The sequence below is a fragment of the Malaclemys terrapin genome, chromosome 13 (assembly GCF_027887155.1).
Source record: "Malaclemys terrapin pileata isolate rMalTer1 chromosome 13, rMalTer1.hap1, whole genome shotgun sequence".
In the NCBI taxonomy this organism is placed as follows: domain Eukaryota; kingdom Metazoa; phylum Chordata; order Testudines; family Emydidae; genus Malaclemys; species Malaclemys terrapin.
Window position 1 is genome coordinate 15,298,393 of NC_071517.1, and position 18,411 is coordinate 15,316,803.

General features: G+C 50.3%; 2 protein-coding genes across 6 annotated transcripts in view; one reads left to right on the plus strand and one right to left on the minus strand.

Moving 5' to 3' along the window:
- Positions 1 to 1,112: 1,112 nt before the first annotated feature.
- On the minus strand, positions 1,113 to 10,442 carry GALK1 (galactokinase 1). The gene is made up of 8 exons (XM_054046938.1): positions 10,160 to 10,442; positions 7,259 to 7,448; positions 6,391 to 6,510; positions 5,258 to 5,393; positions 3,766 to 3,947; positions 3,051 to 3,201; positions 2,090 to 2,252; positions 1,113 to 1,379 (listed from the first exon to the last, which is right to left on the minus strand). The coding sequence occupies exons 1-8, from the start codon at positions 10,325 to 10,327 to the stop codon at positions 1,308 to 1,310; spliced, it is 1,182 nt and encodes a 393-aa protein (XP_053902913.1). The 5' UTR covers positions 10,328 to 10,442; the 3' UTR covers positions 1,113 to 1,307.
- The window catches only part of LOC128847484 (uncharacterized), a 36,586-nt gene continuing 28,145 nt past the window's right edge, over positions 9,971 to 18,411 (plus strand). For 3 of the 5 annotated variants that reach the window (XM_054046935.1, XM_054046933.1, XM_054046936.1), the window contains exon 1: positions 12,694 to 13,154. In XM_054046935.1, the coding sequence (XP_053902910.1) occupies positions 13,118 to 13,154 (37 nt within the window). In that variant the 5' untranslated portion in view covers positions 12,694 to 13,117. Of the gene's footprint in view, positions 10,037 to 12,693; positions 13,155 to 18,411 lie in introns of those variants that run through there. The other 2 variants (XM_054046934.1, XM_054046937.1) reach the window with 2 other exon arrangements.

Here is an 18,411-nt window from a genome sequence, read left to right on the forward strand (position 1 = left end):
AGAGCTCCCAGGACAGACCATTTCAAGGGCTCAATCTTGCACCTGGATTCAATGGGAATTTTGCCACTGATTTCCCTGTGAGCCAGACCCGTGTGTGTGTGATATTAATATACACACGTTCTCCCCATTGTGCATGACCATCCTGTCCTAAACCTAGGTGGGAACTGGGGCTAGTTTAGTTTTGGATCTAAATACTAGAAGCCTGGTCTGTTACAAATTAAACCAAATGTGGTTTTACATAGCCCATTAGAAATATTTAGTTACTGAATGAATGTCCAGTTGGCCTTATATTTCAGTTCCTGGCTTCCAGGGCTCTCGGCGACTATTTTTTTTCCGAGACATGGATTTATTTTCAGCTAAAGTGGCACTTCACTAAAGCCACGTTGACTGTAGCCTCCCGTCGCTGTGCATCACAGTGCTTTGTACTGTAGTTATAACACACTGATTCACTGCCACAGGAGAGTTCATACAATAATTGTAACCAAAGCGTTAATTAAGTTATCTGGGGCAGAATGCAGCCTGGTGGCTGATCCCAATTCTAACAACCTGCCCTTTTAAAAAGGTCTGTATGGAAGAGCCACAATAGAACATAACCACTTTTTTGTAGCTTTCATGAGATAAGTACAATTGTTGGCACATGAATACTTCCGGTGTGTACCAAGGAAGAATCTGTCCACAGGTGTTCTGGACCACATGGCTTTATATTGCACTTAATAAACAATTTTCTCTATAGTCTGGCTGCCCTGTTCATTGCAAAAATTCAGAGGTAAAGATTGGCAGTTGTGCCAGCTGGCAAGGGATGAGTTACAGGGGCTAGGATGTACCATGCTCCCAGCATATGGGTGACTCCTTCTCTCAGGCGACTTGGCACATGGCCCTCGGTCATCCTAGTCCCTATACTTCCCTTCAGTAATTACTAAGCTTCATGCAAGGCATTACTACACTGCCACTACATGTTGCCCATACCACTGCAGTAATCTGGATCAGTCTCCGGTCTCAGTTACACTGGGGTTAACTCTGTGGACTGTAAATCTCTCACATGTTGGTGTAACTGAGATCAGAACATGGTCTCCAGTGGTTTGGACTGAGATGGTTAAGTCAAGAGGCAGAACTGTTGTGCAAAATTAGTTTTATTACTTGAGTGGCGCAGGTTTGTACATTTCCCTGTGTTCCATTGTGAAGTTAGAAACAGAGTCAGGTTTGATTTCCTCCAGGAGGAAGGGGGAAGGCAGTTGGCTCAGGACTTTTCCTCTGATGCCGTTGAGGACCCGGAGGTCAGAGCCCTATGCAGAAAGGGAAATCGCTCCTTACAGAGGCTGTGCCTTTGCCCCATCTGAAGGCGTGGTGAAATAGAAGGTAGCTGTGCCATTGTACTTCTCCTAGGAGACAAAAGGAGAAGCAAACACTGAAGAGTCCAGCAGAGTCTGCCTGCTAATGCAATGGGCCCTGCGATCAGAATGCATTCAGGGAAGCTACTGCCAGACTCAGAGGGGTAGCTGTGTTAGTCTGAATCTGTAAAAAGCAACAGAGGGTCCTGTGGCACCTTTGAGACTAACAGAAGTATTGGGAGCATAAGCTTTCGTGGGTAAGAACCTCACTTCTTCAGACCTGAAGAAGTGAGGTTCTTACCCACGAAAGCTTATGCTCCCAATACTTCTGTTAGTCTCAAAGGTGCCACAGGACCCTCTGTTGCTTTTTACTGCCAGACTGAGCATTATTGGCCCCCAACCACAACTCATTTCATATACACTTCGGTACGGCCATCTGATGGACTAGTAAGATGGTCATATTGAGACTAGCGCCCTAGCGAGCCAAAGGTCCTATAGCCTCATTACCAATCCAAGTCCTCCAAGCAATTTCTCCAGCTATGTGTCACTTTGCTTAGTCTCTCTCCGGGGATATTCTCTGGAGACACTCGTCTGTCTCACTCTCCCAGCCTGATCAAGCCGCCTTCCATGGGCCTGATCCTCCTCTGCCTTGACCTTGCCTGGTCAGAATTCTCCACTCCCGCTGGTGGAGCCGGGCTCTGCGCTGCAAGTCCTGAGGCCAGGCTGAAGGCCAGAGCTATGGCGTTAGAAGGGCTACGTACCTTGATGTGCTGCAGAGCTTCCTCTGCTGCTCCAGCCTCCAGCAGCGTGACGGTGCAGCCTCCGAAGCCTCCGCCCGTCATCCTGCTGCCATAAACCCCACGGACTTCCAGCGCTGCAGCTACCAGCCCATCCAGCTCAGGACAGCTGACCTCATAATCATCCCTGGGAAACACAAACCAGAGTCTGGGCAGCCTGCCAGAGCCGCATCCCTGTACACACATTCCGTACACACCCAGCCCTATAGCACCTGCTGCAGCGGGAGATGGAAGAGTCGGCTGATTCCTCCTGAGGTCGAATTTCAGGGCCAGTCCTAGAAACACATGCATTTGCTAGCCAAAATGGAGAGGGCAAAGCCTCTCAAACTGCAGGCCCAGCTGCTGAGGTTAGCCTGGCACATTCCCTTCAGTGGTAAGGGTATTGGGTACAGGGCCGGCTCCAGGGTTTTTGCCACCCCAAGCGGCGGGGTGGGGGGGAAAGCCACGATTGCAATTGCGATCGGCGGCACTCCGGCGGCAGCTCCACCGTGCCGCTTTCTTCTTCGGCGGGAATTAGGCGGCAGGTGCTTCCCTCCGAGAGGGACCCGCCGCCGAACAGCCCGACGTGCCGCCCCCTCCCCTTGACCGCCCCAAGCACCTGCTTGCTGGGCTGGTGCCTGGAGCCAGCCCTGATTGAGGAGCAGGGGCAGAGGCCTCCTTCTGAATCCTCTGGTACAGACCAACGCCGAGGCTGTAGAACAGGATCTTCTCTGCAATTATTCCTAAAGTCCGTCAATTATTGCAGGTTGTTCCCCTCCGGAACGTTGAGCGGTGGGAGAGACTAGGTAAGACGCTGCACGGGAAATCTCATGGTTGAAGCTGTCCACCTTGCTATCCTTGTGTCCCATCCTTAGGCCCTGAGAGCTATTACTACCCTAGCCCCAGCTGGAGCGTCCCTACCCAGCGGGGTTGGCGATGCCCGTACCGGAGGGAGTTGTGACTCTCCACCATCAGCCTCCCGAACGTCCTGTAGTCCTTGGCCTGCAGCGCCTGCGCCGCCCGGGAGGTGCGCTCTATTTCTCCGATGACGTGCCTCGCGCGCCGGTACACCTCCTCACTCAGCAGGGCCTGGGCAGCTGGAGATGCACAAGGCTGGACTGAAACGTGACCCATGGCCTAGAGCCTCCAAACAGCACCAGTTGGAATGGAGCCCCATGCTGCCCAGTACCTTTTGAGTTCACTTCTCTATTTGCCCCCCCCAAAGTCACCAAGCCCACTCCCCAGTCCCTGCCCCCTCCCCCCCATCGCCAAGCTCGCTGCCCACACTGTCCCTCCCACCACCTTCCTCCCCCCCCAGCCGCCAAGCTCTCTCCCCACCCCGTCCCTGCCCCTCTCCCACCGCCTCCCCCTGCCCCCCATCACCAAGCTCGGTCCCCACACCATCCCTGCCCCCAAGCTCACTCCCCACACTGTCTCTGCCCCCACCACCCTAAAGTCACCAAGCTCTCTCCCCACGCAGTCCCTGACCCTCTCCCACCGCCTCTCCCCTCCCTATGGTAGTCAAGCTTGCTCCCCACCCTGCCCCTCTCCCACCACCTCCTCCCCCCACCCCCAGTCGCCAAGCTCGCTCCCCACCCTGTCTCACAAGATTTAGGCTGCAGCAGACTGTTCTGGTGACCCAAGGAAGACGTTCCACTCACCCTCCAAGTCAGCCATATAGGCCTCCCTCAGACTGGCCTTGCCCAGAGCCTTCGCTGCCTCCTCGCACTGGCGCCGGCGCGTAGGGTACTCGCTGCCCGTCAGCGCGTGCCGCACGTTGGAGTTGGCGATGAGAACCACTAAGCTGGGGTCGGTCAAAGGCAAGAGGTAAGTCTCCAGCGACCTGGAAGAGAGGTCACAGCAGGGTCACAGGGACGGGACTTCCTGTTTCCACCTGAGCCCCTGACGAGCTGGGAGCTGGGTCGGAGCAGCCACCTTGGCGCGCCTCAGGAGCCTGCATTACAGCAAGGCCATGGACATCACTCTGAGGCTCAGCGCCACCTAGGAACGACGCTAGTGTTAGAGCTGCTCTCCACCCACACAGCTGGGAGGCTGGCATCTCTAAAGGGGCAGAGTTAAGGTGGTTTGGGCACTTCGATGCTGCATTTTCATTATCTCACCAATTGTATTGCAGTATCAGCCACAGGCCCAAGTCAGGGCTCTATTTTAGTACGGTCTGCATGCACCGATAAAGCTAGTCCTCCCCCCACAGAGCTAACCCTCTACATAAGCTACCACAGGTGTTTGGGGACTCTTCAGTTTAACCTTAAGCTCTCTGGGGCTGTCATTTATTCGGTGTTTGTACAGCACCTAGCACCTGGCCAGCAGGCACTACTGCAATGGAAATGTTCAACAGGGACTCTGGAGTTCCTGGCCCTCCAAGGATGGGTTTTACTGGCCATGATCCTGTAAGGATTTTTACCATGAAGTTACAGACCTGATTTCTGTCAGGGTTTTACTGCTCAAGTCATTCCATTCCCATAATAACCCTGTGGAAGGCTATCCGGCAGCCACAGCCACGGAGCCATCTTGTGGCCCTATCCCAAGATCTCCGTGGCTTGTGTCTGAATGGCTCGGTCCCTAAAGCTGGGGGGCGCTGGATAGTGGGGACTGTGACCCTTTGTCAGTGGCCGAAGGTCACGGGATGCTACAAGTTCCAGTGGGGAGCAGCTCACCTTGCTGTCCAAATTCCCAGGCAAGGCTTGCCCTTGCCCAGCCAGCTAGACACTAGACATAAGAGTTACACGGCGCAGCTCGGGACAAGGCCGCAATTCTGCTCTGTGGGAGGCAGTGTGGTCTAGTGGGCAGAACACAGAACTGAGAATCGGCAGACCTGGGCTGTAATCCCAGCTCTGCTGGTCTGCTCAAGGTCACACAGGGTGACCAAGGACAAATTCTCCTTTAGGCTGAGGACCCTTTATGCCACTCCGGGTATAAATGTAATTCACTTCCACAGCCCTTTACGCTGCCAGAGTGGTACAAAGGGGCCTTAACGTAACTGGGTGTCTGGCCCTACACCTCTCCCAGCCTCTGTTATGAGGCTTCGTGGGCAGATGATGAGGAAGCGCTTTGAGATCCTCGGAGGGAAGGTGCTGTAGAAGTGGAGAGTATCATCATTAGATGGTACAATAAGCTATGAGGCCGTAGCCTGACCTGCAGTCTATCAGCAATGCATGGCCCTCTTTGCCCATCACAGATATGAACTGGTCCATGATCCCACAGGGCATACCAGCAAAGGTGTGCTCAGCCTTCTGGCATGCCAGAGCCTTGGCTACTAAGTCCCCATCATCTGTGCCAAATGAGAAAGAGCTAGATTAGCATGGTGCCTGCTTCATTTCCCACCTTGCCCAAGGGACCCGGGGGCGGGATGGGGGGTGGGGGGATTAAAGCTCATTTTCACTTTCTTTCATTACAGAGCCAGCACTGCCGCTGCCTGTTTAAAAAGGGCTGGAGTTATAGCTCGAGATCACTCCCAACTAAAACCCTGGCTGCTTTAGGCAGTTCGGACTCCAAATCCAAATTCTGTGGCTTGAACCCATCTCTGCTAATAACGTTTGCAGCTATGCAAGCAGAGGGGGAATTGCAGCCTGGGTGAAATTCACCCCCCTGCAGAGAGCCTGCACAAGGCCCCAGAACAGAGCTTAAGGGAGGTATAAACCTTGTATGTAGCATATTCTGTGCTTAATTCTGTTGCTGATCATGTACCAGCTGGGATCACAAGGAATCTTCCCCACTCATGTGCAATACTGCACAATCCAGGCACACCCTTCCCCAGGGTGAGGGGCACATTTGTCTTCTTCTCAGGCATCACATGTGCTGGCCACTACCACAGACAGGGTACCAGGCTGCACGGACCAATCCAGTCACCATATGTTGGATGCCACATTCTTCAGGCAGAATTTGATTTGATACACTCACGGGGAAGGGTGGAAGTGCTGTTATTTTCTCACACTTGCTCCCAAAGGAGCATTCCCCACCCACCCATCCTGGCCAACCCAAAGAACTTCCTGGTTGATTCTCAACAGAGAGAGAGTTCCTATTAGTTGTGTGCAGAGTTAGCCAGGGATCTGGAGGGGCCCTGCTGGAAGGGATGGGTTCCACCTCTGAGAAGGGGGAGCAGCTCAGTGGCTGTGATGCAGCTCTCAGTGGTGGTGAAGGGGAGAACTGGAATCACAGCATCTCCTATAGTGGCTCTTGGCCAGCGCCTGGATTGGGCACAGAGGATCCCAGAAGAGACGTTCTCTCCTGCACCAGGCTTGTGGAGCTGATGAACCGGCTGCTGTTACCTGGGCAGAGCTGCTGCAGAAAGGTATACGTAGCCACTTCCAGCGAGGCTGAACTAGACAGGCCACCACCCAGTGGGACGTTACTGGCTATCACTGCGTTGAAGCCCGGGAGAGGACCGGCTGTAATGGAGACAAAAAACAAAGGGGAGAAGGAGAATGAGCCCATCCAGAGACCAGACAGAAAATGAAGTGGACTTGGACTGGTGACACCTCTGGGAGTACAACACCCCATGGGAGGCAGCTGCCGTTGGAGAAAGGCTGGGGGAACTATGTCCAGTTTAGAAAGGCCAGTAACCATCAAGCTGTGCCTGACTGGATAGAGGGCAGGTGAAGGCCGTCTGCAAGGAGCTGAGAACTACAGCTGTAATGAGCTGGTTCAAGGCCCGTCTCTAACTCTTCCGCTCTCGCTCCCAAGAGGTAATCCAGACAACCAAGCTGTATCCTCATACCACGCTTGGCCCACTGCTGTTTGGTCTCTCTATAGTTGCAGCCTAGTGCTGGGGCAGCAGCTTTAGGGAGAGGGAAGGGCAGTGGAGGAAGATATCCCTTACTCACCGCCAGTTCCTCCATGGAGCAGTCACTTTGGGGAGCAGGAAGGCAGGCTGCCTGGTGGAGGCAGAGAGATGGCACCTGGGTTTCAGGCACTATCTTGTAGTCGCAGACAAGACACGAATGGAACAGCAGCTGCAGGGATCAGCTGGGTTTCACTAATGTTCAGCTGGAAGTGAGGCTACAGTTGTTCCTAGTTCTGTCTCAGTCCCACTGTAACACCCACCCTCCCGCGCAGAGCACGCTGCATCTTGAGAGCCTGCAGAAACATTGCTGACCCAAGCAGCTCTCCCGCTGCCCAGGTGCGTTTGGACCTTACCCCGGTAATGCTGGATCACGCCCTTCACATAGTTGGCCCAGTGAGGTTCCCCAGGCCTCAGGGTGTTTGTTTCTGTCGGAGCTGGAAACTGCACCCTTTTGGGCTCCTCTGCCTCCTCCGCGGTTGTAATGATGGATATCGTTCCATCCCGCCTTGGGCTCCCGACCATCACGGTGCCCAGCTGCAGGGCCTGCAGAGAGAGACGTTGGCTGAACCCTACCCAATGCAAAAGGAAATGAGGGAAACCTGCAACACGTCCTGCTTCCGGAAAACCAGTGCAACTGACAGTGCAGAGATGTCTGAGGGTCTTGGCATTAAGGCTGGAAACTGGCCACAGGGAGCAGGCTGGAGCCCCAAGGAGCAGGAATTTCCCACTCTCTATGAACCAGTTGCTACTTTGTGCCTCTTATCACAAGGATGGCGATGGCCTGGCTGCCAAGTCCTGCAACTAAGATACCCAGACAACCTTAACGCTGCCCCCAGAGAGACACCAGCTTTCCTATACACAGTGGCAGAATTATACACATGTGCAGAGATGATGCTTTTAGGATTGTCTCCCGGTCAGGATTTTATTCCCTGGGCCAGTTTGTTCACCTGAAAAGCAGCCTTGAATAAATTAAAAAAACACTTATTCCCCATCTAGAGCAGGAGACCCAAAGGCATTACTGTGCTGTGCTAGCTCTTTGGTGGCCTGTAGGAAACCAGTATAATGGCTTCCGCCTAGCTGCTAGTGGACAGGTCATCGCATCACCAATGCCATCCTCACAGCCCAGGCTCTATGGAAAGTGAAGGCATCACGCTAGCTTTTTCTCCTAGGCTTTCCAAATGTTACTACTGCCAAACAAAGTCCTAGTCAGAGCTCAAGTTACTGGAGTCAGGATTTGCCCCAGGCAGTCAGAAGGGGCAGAAAACTCTGTCTGCATCAACACGTGTTAGCAAATTAAAAGTTAGAGAGGCAGAAACTATAGAGTGAGTAAAGAAAAGAAGGAGAATGAAGCAGTTTAATTGCCCAGTGGTTGCTTCAGGACCTACTTTGGGAATAGGGGAAGGGCAGTACAACCCATCTGTAATCTCATTTACCCAGGACCATGTTACCTGCCATGCTCAGCGGCAAGACTGCAGCTCTGAAGGAGATGGAGTTGTAATTACAGGCCAGGCCCACGATTGTCAAAAGACAGGCTCCCAAATCCATATTTAAGCACCTAAATAAGTGGCACGATTTTCAAAAGCCCTGCTGAGTGCAGGAAGTCGAAGGGCACTCAGCACCTTTGGAAATTAAGCCATTTATTTAGATGCCAGAAAAAAGGATCGAGGAGCCATCCACGGTTGGAAATCTTGGCCTAAAGCTGTTTTTCCTAGCGCTGTGCCCACACGGTGGTGCTCTAAGTCCGCTGTCTGACACTTGTTCGTTTCCTGGAATGGCAGGAAGATGAGAATGGTTCCTACCTTCTCCAACCAGTTACCCTGTGACCTAGAATTCTCATTTGGGGAAGTTAATCCAAGCCCAGGCCAAGACGCTGCTAAGATGTGCTTCCGAACACACCCAATACTGCATGTCTGGCAGTATTGCCACTGGATAGCCACAGCTAGGCCAAAAACCATTACACGGTGATGGGGAAATCTTAACAGTTTACTAAACTGGGGGACATATTGGCCTGAGGCCTGATTTTTATCCAGAAGAATGGCTGTACTGGGTCAGACCAAAAGGCCATCTAGCCCAGTATCCTGTCTTCTGACAGTAGGGTGACCAGATGTTCCAATTTTATAGGGACAGTCCTGATATTTGGGGCTTTGTCTTATATAGGCACTTATTACCCCACACCCCCGTCCCGATTTTTCACAGTTGCCAGCTGGTCACCCTATCCGCCAGTGGCCAATGCAAGGTGCCCCAGAGGGAATGAACAGAACAGGTAATCATCAAGTGATCCATCCCCTGTCGCCTTTTCCCAGCTTCTGGCAAACGGAGGCTAGGGCCACCATCCCTGCCCATCCTGGCTAATAGCCATTGATGGACCTATCATCCATGAACTTATCTAGTTCTTTTTTGAACCCCGTTATAATCTTGGCCTTCACAACATCCTCTGGCAAGGAGTTCTTCAGGTTGACTGTGCGCTATGTGATTAAAATACTTCCTTTTGTTTGTTTTAAACCTGCTGCCTATTAATTTCATTTAGTGACCCCCCAGTTCTTGTGTTATGAGTATAAATAACACATTTATTTTCTCCACACCAGTCATGATTTTACAGACCTCTATAATACCCCCTCCTTAGCCATCTCTTTTCCAAGCAGAGAAGTTCCAGTCTTATTAATCGCCCCTCATATGGCAGATGCTCCAGACCCCTAATCATTTTTGTTGCCCTTTTCTGAACCTTTTCCAGTTCCAACGTAATCCAATCCAACATCCCGAGCGGAGTGACTTGGTTACCGTTTGTACAGCACCGTGCTGATAAAGGCTGTAGCGGAGCGGGAAGAATTCAGTAGTGATAGTTTTGCTAGTTATTGTTTTGCTGGGACTGGGAGCAAGTCTGAGTGTTGTGATTTTCTCAGGGGGCGGGAGGGGGGCTCTGTATTCCACCACCCTTCTGGGGGAAGGGGCGGTTCATTTTGTGGCTCTCTCTACAGTGACGCCCCGTGTAACAAACACGCGGGACAAGTGTTCGTCTCGCGAGCCAGGGGGCTGCAGAAACACGGAGAGAGACAGCAACGTGGAGGATTCTGCTCCCGACCCTCGCAACAATGCGGACTTGATGCCCCGCTCCTCTATGAAAGAACGGGATGGTACCGAAGTGCCTGGGTTTACTGCGCCCAACTCGCGGGGGAAGGGGGGGGGGCGGCATGACCACAGCCCAAGTAATGCTTCGGCGGGCCCTCCCAAGCCCAGCCCCTCTGCCCTCCCCTTACCATAGGCAGCACGAAGCCCTGGTTGTAGTCCGTGTGCTCTCCGATCAGGTTCACCCTGCCGGGGGCTGACACCGCGATCTCAGGGTCCGCCCCTGCAAAGGCCCCTCGGTACGCCACCCGGGCCTGCGCCAGCAGCGAGCCGAGATCGGCCTCCCTTCGCCCGGCCATGCTCTGCAGGGGGCTGGGGCTAGGAACGCGGTGTTGCAACGTTCCACCACGGAACGCCCAGCTGGAGCGACAACTCCCGGGCCAGGTCGCGGGGGCCTCCTCCCGCTTCCTGCCTGCGCTGGAGGCTTCTTTACTGCCCCGCCCCTTAGCCTGGAGCTGGTGAATTTCTTTAGCTCAGGTCAGTCATTTCGCCTCCACATCAGGCGCGTTAAATAGTAACCCTGTTCAGTGATTAACTCTGCATCTTCCACCAGAGGATCTCAAAGCGCGCCAGAAGGGCGCACCCTAAAAGCAGAAAGGACCCCCCCCAGCCACCCAATGGGGGAGCTGCCTATATGCTCCAGTCACTGTAGAAAACCCCACGTTTTCCTTTGGGACGCTCTGGCTCTAAAGGAGGGGCTGCAGGAGTGGAGAACCAGGGAGCATTTGCTGGATGAAGTGTGGTTACTTTTCCTGTGCAGGGTGGGTTTCCCAGGAGATCATTGCTTTTGGTGAAGGAGTGGCCATTCCATCGGTACCTACAGCACTTCTCAGGCCCTGAGAATACTGAAGGGACAGTTGGCACTTTTTTCTAACACCAGCTCAGCTCTACTGGTGTTAGCTCCCTTGGAAATCCTCGTGTCAAGGGACCACTAGCTGCTGCTGTTTTTAACAGTATCCATTAGACCTGCCCTGATCATGGGTACTTGGCACAGTGTTAAAAACCCTGGTGGTAGCTGGTGACCTCTCTATAGCCTTCCCAGTGTTGCTAACAGAGGTGAGCAATGTATGGAAAATGACCTTAGTGCAGACAGGGCCTCAGATATGAGGGTAGAGTGCGGCTGTCTCCGGCAAAGGGGAGGGAAAGGAGAGGCAGAGGAGATAGCCTTTTTCTGGGGTGGTTCTCCAGATTCACATAGTTCCATATGAATGTCCCAGGAGCTCCATTGGATCCAAAAATGCCCATTTCCATCACAGCCATGTTGATTTTCTTTGAAAAACTGAAACCCCAAACATTTTTCAATTTTCAGCAACCCCCCCCCCCAAAAAAAGTGGTTGTCAGTTACAGTAGATAAATACACAGAATATTAAAAAATCAGTTTTGTTAGTTTGGGTTTTCAATGGAAACCAAAAAATAGACGAAAAAATGTTTTTTTTCCCATTTTTGTTAAAAAATTTTTGCAAGTGACAAAATAATTTTTTTTAGGGGTGGGGCATCTCTGTTAGCCATACGGCCTTCCCTCTCCCTGCTGGCTCAAGCTTTTTATCCATCCATCTTTACTGCATTTATCACAGTGGTGTCAGCCTCTCCGCCTGCTAGAAAGATCTGCCTTTAATATGTGCAAGTTCTAAATCACGGGGTTTGGGATTCATGTGTTACCATCCCACCTTTATTCCACTGGAAGGAAGCATGGCATATTAACTAACAGCCTCTGAGCAACTCTTTTAAGAAGCCAGGTCATTTTATGGATGAGGGGACTGAGGCCTGGAAAAGTTAAAAAAAAAAAAGGTATAAGGTTTTGGGATGCATTGCATGAAAGATCTATATGAAATAAAATGTATTAATTATTAATGATGATTAATTGTATGTGGCATTATGAGCTTGCAGGGCTACCAGCAACATTTCCTATCTGTAACGTGTTTCAGAGGGGTAGCCGTGTTAGTCTGTATCGGCAAAAACAATGAGGAGTACTTGTGGCACCTTAGAGACTAACATTTATTTGGGCATAAGCTTTCGTGGGCTAGAACCCGTTTCTACATCTGATGAAGTGGGTTCTAGCCCACGAAAGCTTATGCCCAAATACATTTGTTAGTCTCTAAGGTGCCACAAGGACTCCTCATTGTTTTTATCTGTAACCTGTAAGAGCAATGTGTCATTCAGGTGAACTTTCTTTCAGTTTGCAAATGTCCAGAGAATCCTTACATGAGTTGCGGATCTATCTAATGTAGGGGTTGTTTTGATAGCACTCATCTTTGTAGTTTCTAAGCAATATTATAGCAGTAAAATTGAAGGCACAAAATATTAATTTAAAAACCCTTTCATTCTTATAATGAAAGGCTTTACAATGTGTGTTTCAGTGAGATACTAAAATTTCACTTACCAGGTTAGTTTTAAATCTCACTCTGTCATGCCTTAATAGCCCTGAGGCTAACGTGTGATGCACAGTCGTCCTATTTGTCATTGCAAACACCCCTAGTTTGGCCTTGTTAATTATTATAGTCTGATTGAATTGTATGGTTGTAGTGCAGACAGTAATGTGAAGAAATGTCGTTGATTGGCTGTTTTTGCATTTGGAGATCATGATGTTTGTTTAATGGGAACTAAAAGACACATTCAGGAATAATAAGTAATGATAATGAGGTCTGGGTTTTCCTTGCCCCCCCAGGTGTCAGGATGCAACCCAGCCACCTCAGGTCTGTTTCTCTGATCAGCGTCATCACGCCGCTGACTTGTTGCAGGATAATAAGTATCAACATTCCAAAGCTGCTGGAACAGCCTAAAATCTCTTCCTCGGCGGGGGGGTCTCTATCGCTTACTAATCATTCACCCCAGACCACCATCTCGGGAGCATGATTCGTCACCCTCCAGGAGAGCTGATGAGATTATTCCAGCTTTTCTAATGCACAGCCTTGAATTGGGCTCCCAGCAAAGGTACTGAACTGGGCCCTGCTCCCTCTGCTCCCCCCTGTCTGCTGCAGAGAGAGTGGCATCTCCCAATATGTTGCCTTGTGTTTGCGGAAGGGACTCACAGTCGCCACTGGGTGGAGCCCTGCAGGTGTCTGTGGGGCTGCGGCTGAGGAGGGGGCAGCATGACTGGGAAAGAGCCGCTGCTGGGGACCCTGAAAGGTGAGTGGCTGGAGGAGGGGGGAGATGCAGGCACCTGGGCGTGGCTGCATGGTTGGAGGAATTTACAAGGGACAGGGTGAGAGGAGGGGGGTGTGACTGATGCTGCTCTGAGTTGGGCAGGTGCCTGAGAGACAGAGAGCTTGCGGGAGACTTGAGAGCCAGGCTGCCCTCGTGTTTCGCAAAGTGAGGGCTCCCCTGGGGCACTGATGTCTTGCAGAGGGTCTGAGTGTAAGTGCTGAGCTCAGTTCCCTGGTAAGGTTGCCATCCCCTGCCCTGGCTTTCCTGGGTCCGGATAGCCTTTTTTGTGGGGACGGTGGTCCTATGAACAATGATCATGGGACGCTGACGAGATCCTGAAATTGATCTTGGGGCCCACGGTGATGCAGTGAGCTAACACCATTGCTTTGTGATGTAAGCATTGCCATGTTGCACTGAGACATCACGGTGAGGGGTTTTATAGAAAACCAGTGGGGGTCGGGGTGAGAGAGATTGTTCTGGATGTGGCAGTCCTAGTTGGGAATAGTAGAGAAACAGCATGGTCAGCCTTGGTGGGAGTTTACCTCTCCCAGAGCTCTTGAGCGGCCCTCATGTGGCTGAATGAAGAGGTCGCATTAACATGCTCTGGTGGGAGCTCTTTACAGCCTGGAAGGTTGGTTTGACCAGTACAGGGTATTGGAGGGAAGTAATAAAATGGGAGCAAGGGAAGATCCTGGTACACACCTCACTGCCCTTCTCCTCTACACACACACTGCTGCCAGAACACCAGCTTTGTGCCTTAGAACACACTGGGGAGTGTGGAAAACCTCCTGTAATTACTCACTGTACAGTATGCTGTGACCTGTGTGTGCATTCCTTGGGAGACTGTCTATCTGCAAGGGCCTTAGACTCTCTTATGTTTTGAGCTGCTACCTGCAAAGCTGTCCCCAGATGAGCAAATGCCGCTGAAACATCTGTACAGAATCTGCCATGGAATCAACAGCCCTGCTAAAGGAGAGTCCATTCTCCTCCTTCAGTCAGGCTGTAATAATCCTCAGTCACTTTTATTCTGGGTTGTCATCCTTTCCAAGTAGAGACCAGTTTCTCCTCCAAAGGATGGTGACCCCACCATGCATTCTTCCTTTACATCCAGCCGTTCCCATCCCTGGAAACCAGCCAACCCTTCACTTGCATATTTTTGGTACTATCTTTGCTATCTCCGATAAGCTCTTACGCCTTTATCCCTTTTGGTGACACACATTCTTCTGGTGACTGGTCCCCTCACCCTTTCCTTTATTTTGGGGGTGGGTTGGAAGAGGGAACCCTGGATTCACTATTTTATTGTACATCCTGGGCACCTAGAGCTCAGACCCATGAGACTGAAGGGCAGAGCATACAGCCCAGAAAAGATGAATCAATATTTACAGAAGCCAGCCTATTGTATGCTGATAATGGCAGGTGACTCGGTTTCAGAGAGTTTAATTCTGAGATAGTTTCTCACTGTGAGTCACTTCCCTTTCTTAGGCAATTGGGAGTGTCTCCAGATGCCTGTTCAGAAGAAGTCAAAGAGGGTGGGAGGAGGATTCTTAGAATCATAGAAGAGTAGGACTGGAAGGGACCTCGAGAGGTCATCTAGTCTAGTCCTCTGCATTCAAGGCAGGACTACGTGATAACTAGACCATCCCTGACAGATGTTTGTCTAACCTGTTCTTAAAAACTTCCAATGATGGAGATTCCACAGTTTGTTCCAGTGCTTAACTACCCTGACAGTTAGGAAGTTTTCCCTAATGTCCAGCCTAAACCTCCCTTGCTGCAATTAAAGCCCATTGCTTCTTGTCCTGTCCTCAGAGGTTAACGAGAACAGTTTTTCTCCCTCCTCTTTGTAACAACCCTTTATGTACTTGAAAACTGTTATCATGTCCCGTCTCTCAGTCTTCTCTTCTCCATACTAAACAAACCCATTTTTTTCAATCTTTCCTCATAGGCCATGTTTTCTGGACCTTTAATCATTTTTGTTGCTCTTCTCTGGACTTTCTCCAATTTATCGACATCTTTCCTGAAATGTGGTGCCCAGAACTAGACACAATACTCCATTTGAGGCCTTATCAGCACGGAGTAGAGTAGAAGAATTAATTCTTGTGTCTTGCTTACAGCAGTCCTGCTAATACATCCCAGAATGATGTTTGGTTTTTTTTTTGCAACAATGTTACACCGTTGACTCATATTTAGCTTGTGATCCACTATAACCCCCAGATCCCTTTCTTCAGTACTCCTTCCTAGGCCGTCATTTCCCATTTTGTATGTGTGCAATTGAGTGTTCCTTCCTAAGTGGAGTACTTTGCAATTGTCCTTATTGAATGTCATCCTTTTTACTTCAGACTCTTTGTCCAGATAATTTTGAATTTGAATCCGATCCTCCAAAGCACTTGCAACCCCTCCCAGCTTGGTATTGTCCACAAACTTTATAAGTCTACTCTCTATGCCATTATCTAGATCATTAATGAAGATATTGAACAGAACTGGGCCCAGGACCAATCCCTGTGGGACCCCACTTAATATACCCTTCCAGCTTGACTGTGAACCACGGATAACTAAGGCTGTGAGTCTGTCACGGATTCTGAGACTTTCCAGGACCTCTGTGACTTCTGCAGCTGGCAGGTGCGACCGACCCCAGAGCTGCCTGAGATGTGGCCCCGGGGCCAGCCGCACCGCTGCCCCCGCCCCCAGCACCAGCAGCAGTCCCTGGCTGCCCCCCAGCACCAGCGGCGGCGCTCCTGGGCCGCACCCTGCCCCAACAGTGGCTGCGGCGGTCCCAGGCTGTCCCCCGCCAGCAACGGCAGTGGGGATCCTGGGCCAGAAGGGCCGTCCCTCGCCAGCAGCAGCAGCGGTGGTGGTCCTGGGCAGCCTCTCACCAGCAGCAGCGGCAGTCCCGGGCCACCCTCCCACCCCAGCACCAGCAGGCGCCCCAGAGCCCCTCGAAGCACCAGCGGGTGCACCAGCAGGCACTCCGGAGGGCCCCCCCAGCATGCGCCCCAGAGCCTCCCTCCCCCAGTACGAGTGGGTGCCCTGGAACCTGCAGTCCCAGCGGGCGCCCCAGAGCAGCAACTGTGCCCCCGGAGTCCCCCAGAACCCCACTGCTTTAGCCAAGGGTATATAGTACAAGTCCTGGACAGGTCACTGGGCCGTGAATTTTTGTTTATTGCCCGTGACCTGTCCATGACTTCTATTAAAAATACCCATGACTAAACCTTAGCCTTACTGATGATTACTCGCTGGGAACAGTTTTCCAACCAGTTATGCACCCACTTACAGTAGCTCCATCTAGGTTGTATTTCCCTAGTGTGTTTATGAGAAGGTCATGCAGGACAGTATCAAAAGCCATACTAAAGTCAAGATATACCACATCTACCACTTCCCCCCCATACACAAGCCTTGTTACCCTGTCAGAGAAAACTATTAGGTTGGTTTGACACGATTTGTTCTTGACAAATCCATGCTGACTGTTACTTATCCCCTCTTATCTTCTAGGTGTTTGCAAATTGATTGCTTGATTATTTGCTCCATTATCTTTCCAGGTACTGAAGTTAAGGTGTCTGGTCTGTAATTCCCTGGGTTGTCCTTATTTCCCTTTTTATAGATGGGCACTATATTTGCCCTTTTCTAGTCCTCTGGAATCTCTGCCATCTTCCATGAGTTTTCGAAGATAATCGCTAATGGCTCAGATATCTCTTCAGTCAGCTCCTTGAGTATTCTAGGATGTATTTCATCAGGCCTTGGTGACTTGAAGACCTCTAATTTGTCTAAATAATACCTTACTTCTTCTTTCCCTATTTTAGTCTCAGATCCTGCCTCATTTTCATCAGACTTCACTATGTTAGATGTCCATTGCTACTAAAATTTTTGATGAAAACTGAAACAAAAAAGTCACTTAGCACTTCTGCCATTTCCATGTTGTCTTTCTTCTCTCATTGAGTAACTGGCCTACCTACCATGTCCTTAGTCTTCCTCTTGTTTCTAATGTATCTGTAGAATATTTTCTTGTTACCCTTTGTCTTTAGGTAGTTTAATCTCGTTTTGTGCCTTGGCCTTTCTAATTTTGTCCCTACGTGCTTGTGTTACCAATTATTTGCTTATATTCATCCTTTGTAATTTGACCTGGTTTCCAGTTTTTGTAAGACTCTTTTTTTGAGTTTCAAATCATTGAAGAGCTCCTGGTTAAGCCAGGGTGGTCTCTCGCCATACTTCCTATCTTTCCTAAACCGGGGGATAGTTTGCTCTTTTGCCCTTAATAACATCTCTCTGAAAAACTGCCAACTTTCTTGAATTGTTTTCCCCCTTAGACTTGCTTCCCATGAGATTTTACCTACCAACTCCCTGAATTTGCTGAAGTCTGCCTTCTTGAAATCGATTATCTTTATTGTGCTGTTTTCCCTCCTACTGTTCCTTAGACTCATGATCTCTGTCATTTCATGATCACATTCACCCAAGCTGCCTTCCATTTTCAAATTCTTACCAGTTCCTCCCTATTTATCAAAATAAAATCTAGAACAGCCTATCCCCTGTTGCTTTCTCCATCTTCTGAAGTAAAAAAATTGTCTCCCATGCATTCCAAGAATTTGTTGGATAATTTGTGCCATGCTATATTATTTTTCCAACAGATGTCTGGGTATTTGAAGTTCCCCATCACCACCCGGTCCTGCTTTAGATGGTTTTGTCAGTTGTTTTAAAAAAGCCTCCTCTATCTCTTCTTCCTAGTTAGGTGGTCAGTAGTAGACCCCTACCATGACATCACCCTTGTTTTTTACCTCTTTTATCCCTACCTAGAGACTTTCAACAAGTCTGTCTCCTATTTCCCTCTCAACCTCAGTCCAAGTATATACATTTTTGATATATAGACATCTAAGATACTGATTTGATTTCTGCCCTATGTTCCCTCTTGTCTCTCCCTTGTCACTCATATAATGGCCCATGCTCCCCCCAGATTTTGACCAGTCTTCATTTTTTTTTAACTTACTTGTGGGCTTTTGTCTCCTGCCCCCATTGAAATGAGTTTAAAGCCCTCCTGTCTAGGTTAGCCAATCTGTATCCAAAGATACACATTGCCTTCTTTGATAGGAGATGCCATCTCGGCTCAGCAGTCCTTCTTCCGAGAACAGAATTCTGTGGTGAAGGAAATTGACGCCCTCCTGTCAACATCATCTGCACAGCCAGACATCACCCCCAGGATGCATCTGTCTCTGCCTGGGCCCCTACTCTTGACTGGACGGATCGAAGAGACCAC

What these genes read in the sequence shown, in the direction of transcription:
- GALK1 (XM_054046938.1), bottom strand. Translation starts at nt 10,327, where the DNA reads ATGGCCGGGCGAAGGGAGGCCGATCTCGGCTCGCTGCTGGCGCAGGCC. An exon ending in TCTGCAGCAGCTCTGCCCAG is followed by an intron (nt 5,394 to 6,390) that starts GTAACAGCAGCC and finishes CATTTGGCACAG; the next exon opens with ATGATGGGGACTTAGTAGCC. An exon ending in AAGCTCTGCAGCACATCAAG is followed by an intron (nt 1,380 to 2,089) that starts GTACGTAGCCCT and finishes TTTGTCTCCTAG; the next exon opens with GAGAAGTACAATGGCACAGC.